Source organism: Rosa chinensis, chromosome 2 (genome assembly GCF_002994745.2).
Source record: "Rosa chinensis cultivar Old Blush chromosome 2, RchiOBHm-V2, whole genome shotgun sequence".
NCBI classification, from domain to species: Eukaryota; Viridiplantae; Streptophyta; class Magnoliopsida; order Rosales; family Rosaceae; genus Rosa; species Rosa chinensis.
Window position 1 is genome coordinate 61,571,014 of NC_037089.1, and position 2,392 is coordinate 61,573,405.

General features: G+C 39.0%; 1 protein-coding gene across 2 annotated transcripts; it reads right to left on the reverse strand.

Annotated features, from left to right (window-relative positions):
• LOC112188113 (coatomer subunit zeta-2) lies at positions 1–2,392 on the reverse strand. 2 transcript variants are annotated; one of them, XM_024327162.2, is made up of 6 exons: positions 2,237–2,392; positions 1,435–1,594; positions 1,143–1,290; positions 968–1,045; positions 724–808; positions 1–244 (listed from the first exon to the last, which is right to left on the reverse strand). In XM_024327162.2, exons 1-6 carry the CDS (start codon positions 2,258–2,260, stop codon positions 185–187), a joined length of 555 nt encoding a protein of 184 aa, XP_024182930.1. In that variant the 5' UTR covers positions 2,261–2,392; the 3' UTR covers positions 1–184. The 2 variants fall into 2 exon arrangements, with proteins under 2 accessions (XP_024182930.1, XP_040369694.1); XM_040513760.1 differs by lacking the exon at positions 1–244 and adding an exon at positions 355–387.

Genomic DNA, 2,392 nt, shown 5'->3' on the forward strand with positions numbered 1-2,392 from the left:
AACCAATAATGAAGCCCACAAAAGAATAATGATATAAGGAGACAAGCTCATAACATATGATCCAGCTGATAATCCAATGACATCTACAACATGAATTAAGAGAGCATGACCTTGTCAATATCAAAAAAATTTCATCAATCACACCAAAAAGAAGGCCAACTGATTCACTGCGTTGGCACACAAATCATTTTAGAAGGGTTCTGGTTAGATGTTCCCTTGCTGTAGCCCATGCTTGTGTTATAGTCTGCAGAGTTCGAAAATGAGGACAAGGATTAGATTAATACTAAAGAAGAAGAGCTTCAAATTATTGTAGCAGGTGGCCTAGCTGTGGTTTGTATACCAGTTCGTAAAGTTAGGGTGTTAGTGGGGTTAGTGCCGCCAGTTGATCTGAAATTAATTGTACATCAAGATTTCATGAAATTAGATAGCAAGCTATCAACAAATTAGGGCCTGTTTGGGAATGCTTTGGCAGTAAGCACTTTTGCTCAACAACTCTGTTGCCGGACGCACTTCTGTAAGAATCACACAAGTGCTACAAGTGCATTACAAAAGTACTTCCTATAATGCACTTGAAGCACTTTGGGAGGAAGCACTGAAAAGTGCTTGAATAGCCCAGAAAACACTTTCAGCTATTTCTGGTAAATGCCGCCAGAAGAACATTTGAGCGTCTGAAAGCGCTTTTAGCACTACCTAACAGGCCCTTAAACAGAAAGTTTGCATTACCTGCTCAGACAATGGTGCATCAGCATCCATGGTATGAGTTGCCACCTTTCCTGCGATAACAGTTGGATCTGTTTCAAGTATCATCCTGCAATACAAGTTAACTACATGAGATGTATAATCAGATACTCGTTGACAAAACTAAGGTCAAGAACAAACCAAGCCCACTTCATCTAAGTGACTTTGCCATACTCATCATTCGAAGAGTGTGCTAACTTTAGAGTTGTATAAGAAATATATTGCATACCCTCCATCAACGATCTCATCAAAGCATAGAAGTATGAGATCCAGGTTCTCTAGTGCCTCTCTTTTGTCGACGTTGTTCCTGCAAGTAGGACAGGTATGAATATATAGCAAAGGTCGGAAATAAATAATCATCAAAAGTGAAAGGAGCTTAAGGCAAAAGTTATGATCAAGTTTACCTCAAGAGAAGGGCAACTGCATCAAAGAACCCCTGAAGTACAGTGGCTAAAATGAGTTCGTTTTCATCGTCACCTCCAGTCACAAAGAAGTGAAGGTCCTGCACAAACTTATATGTAACAACGTGGCTCTCAAACATCATTATCTCCGCTGCATAAGATACAATAGTAAATTATGAAGACTGCAAATCTGGTGATATAACATGACTTTCTGTAGCATATCGATAAAAGAAAAAGAAAAAAGAAATCACTGGACAGGCAATGCATTTACTTCACTGATATCATTGCTGCATACCTTCTATCCTTGCATTTGTCTTTAGAGTCTTAGCAAACACAGATCTTTCAAAAGCTAGCTTTGCAGCATTCGTCGGCCAATCATCAGAGTAATACTTGACAGCCACACGCTTCCCTTCAGAGTCTAGAAGAAGAATGTTCTTCACAGATGGGCTCGAATCCTAGATAAAATAAAAATCGGATCAGAACAGCACGCGTAAAGATCACTTCAAATCCTATACGCAGTTAGCCTAATCGATCCACTTAATTCACATCATCATAAGTTCTATTCAAATGGCATCGATGCAGTCCAAATTCACACGCAAACGCAACATTCACATTTTCTACCGAAACTCTGTCGGAATTTAAGCCAAGGTTCTAATAGATCCTTATCAGAATTGACAACAGCACTGTATCCTTGGATCTTAAATTCCGATTGAACATTACGACTCCCATTTGCAAGATGCCGAATCGATTCAAAATCAGTAAAACCGCCCAAAAACAGCATAATATGTTTCACACACATCAGTTGGTGACTTCAGGTATCAACTATCAAGCTTACAAAATACATAAAAGATCTGAAATTCAAACTGGATCGTTTTGCTACTAATCAAAGGAAATACAAAGATCTTTAGACGTGAACTCAAACAATCACCCAAGCAATTGCACCAAACAAATCGGTGGACGTAACTTGAAAAATTCACATATTTTCTCAGAAATTTTACGGATCTCGTACAACAATTACTTGCTAAGAACCAGAAATGATCTTTACAGAGAATTGGAATCGCAGAATCAGAGAGAGAGAGAGAGACTGAGAGACTTACACGATAACCGAAGAGACTCCCCATAATTGATGTAATGCAAATGATGGTACCCCGAGAGCCTTAGCCTTATAGTCTTCTGTTCAGCGTTTCAGGGTTGAAATGATACACCTTCTTCTTTAGAGGGACGAAGATGGGTAGTTTGGTCATTTAAAAGTT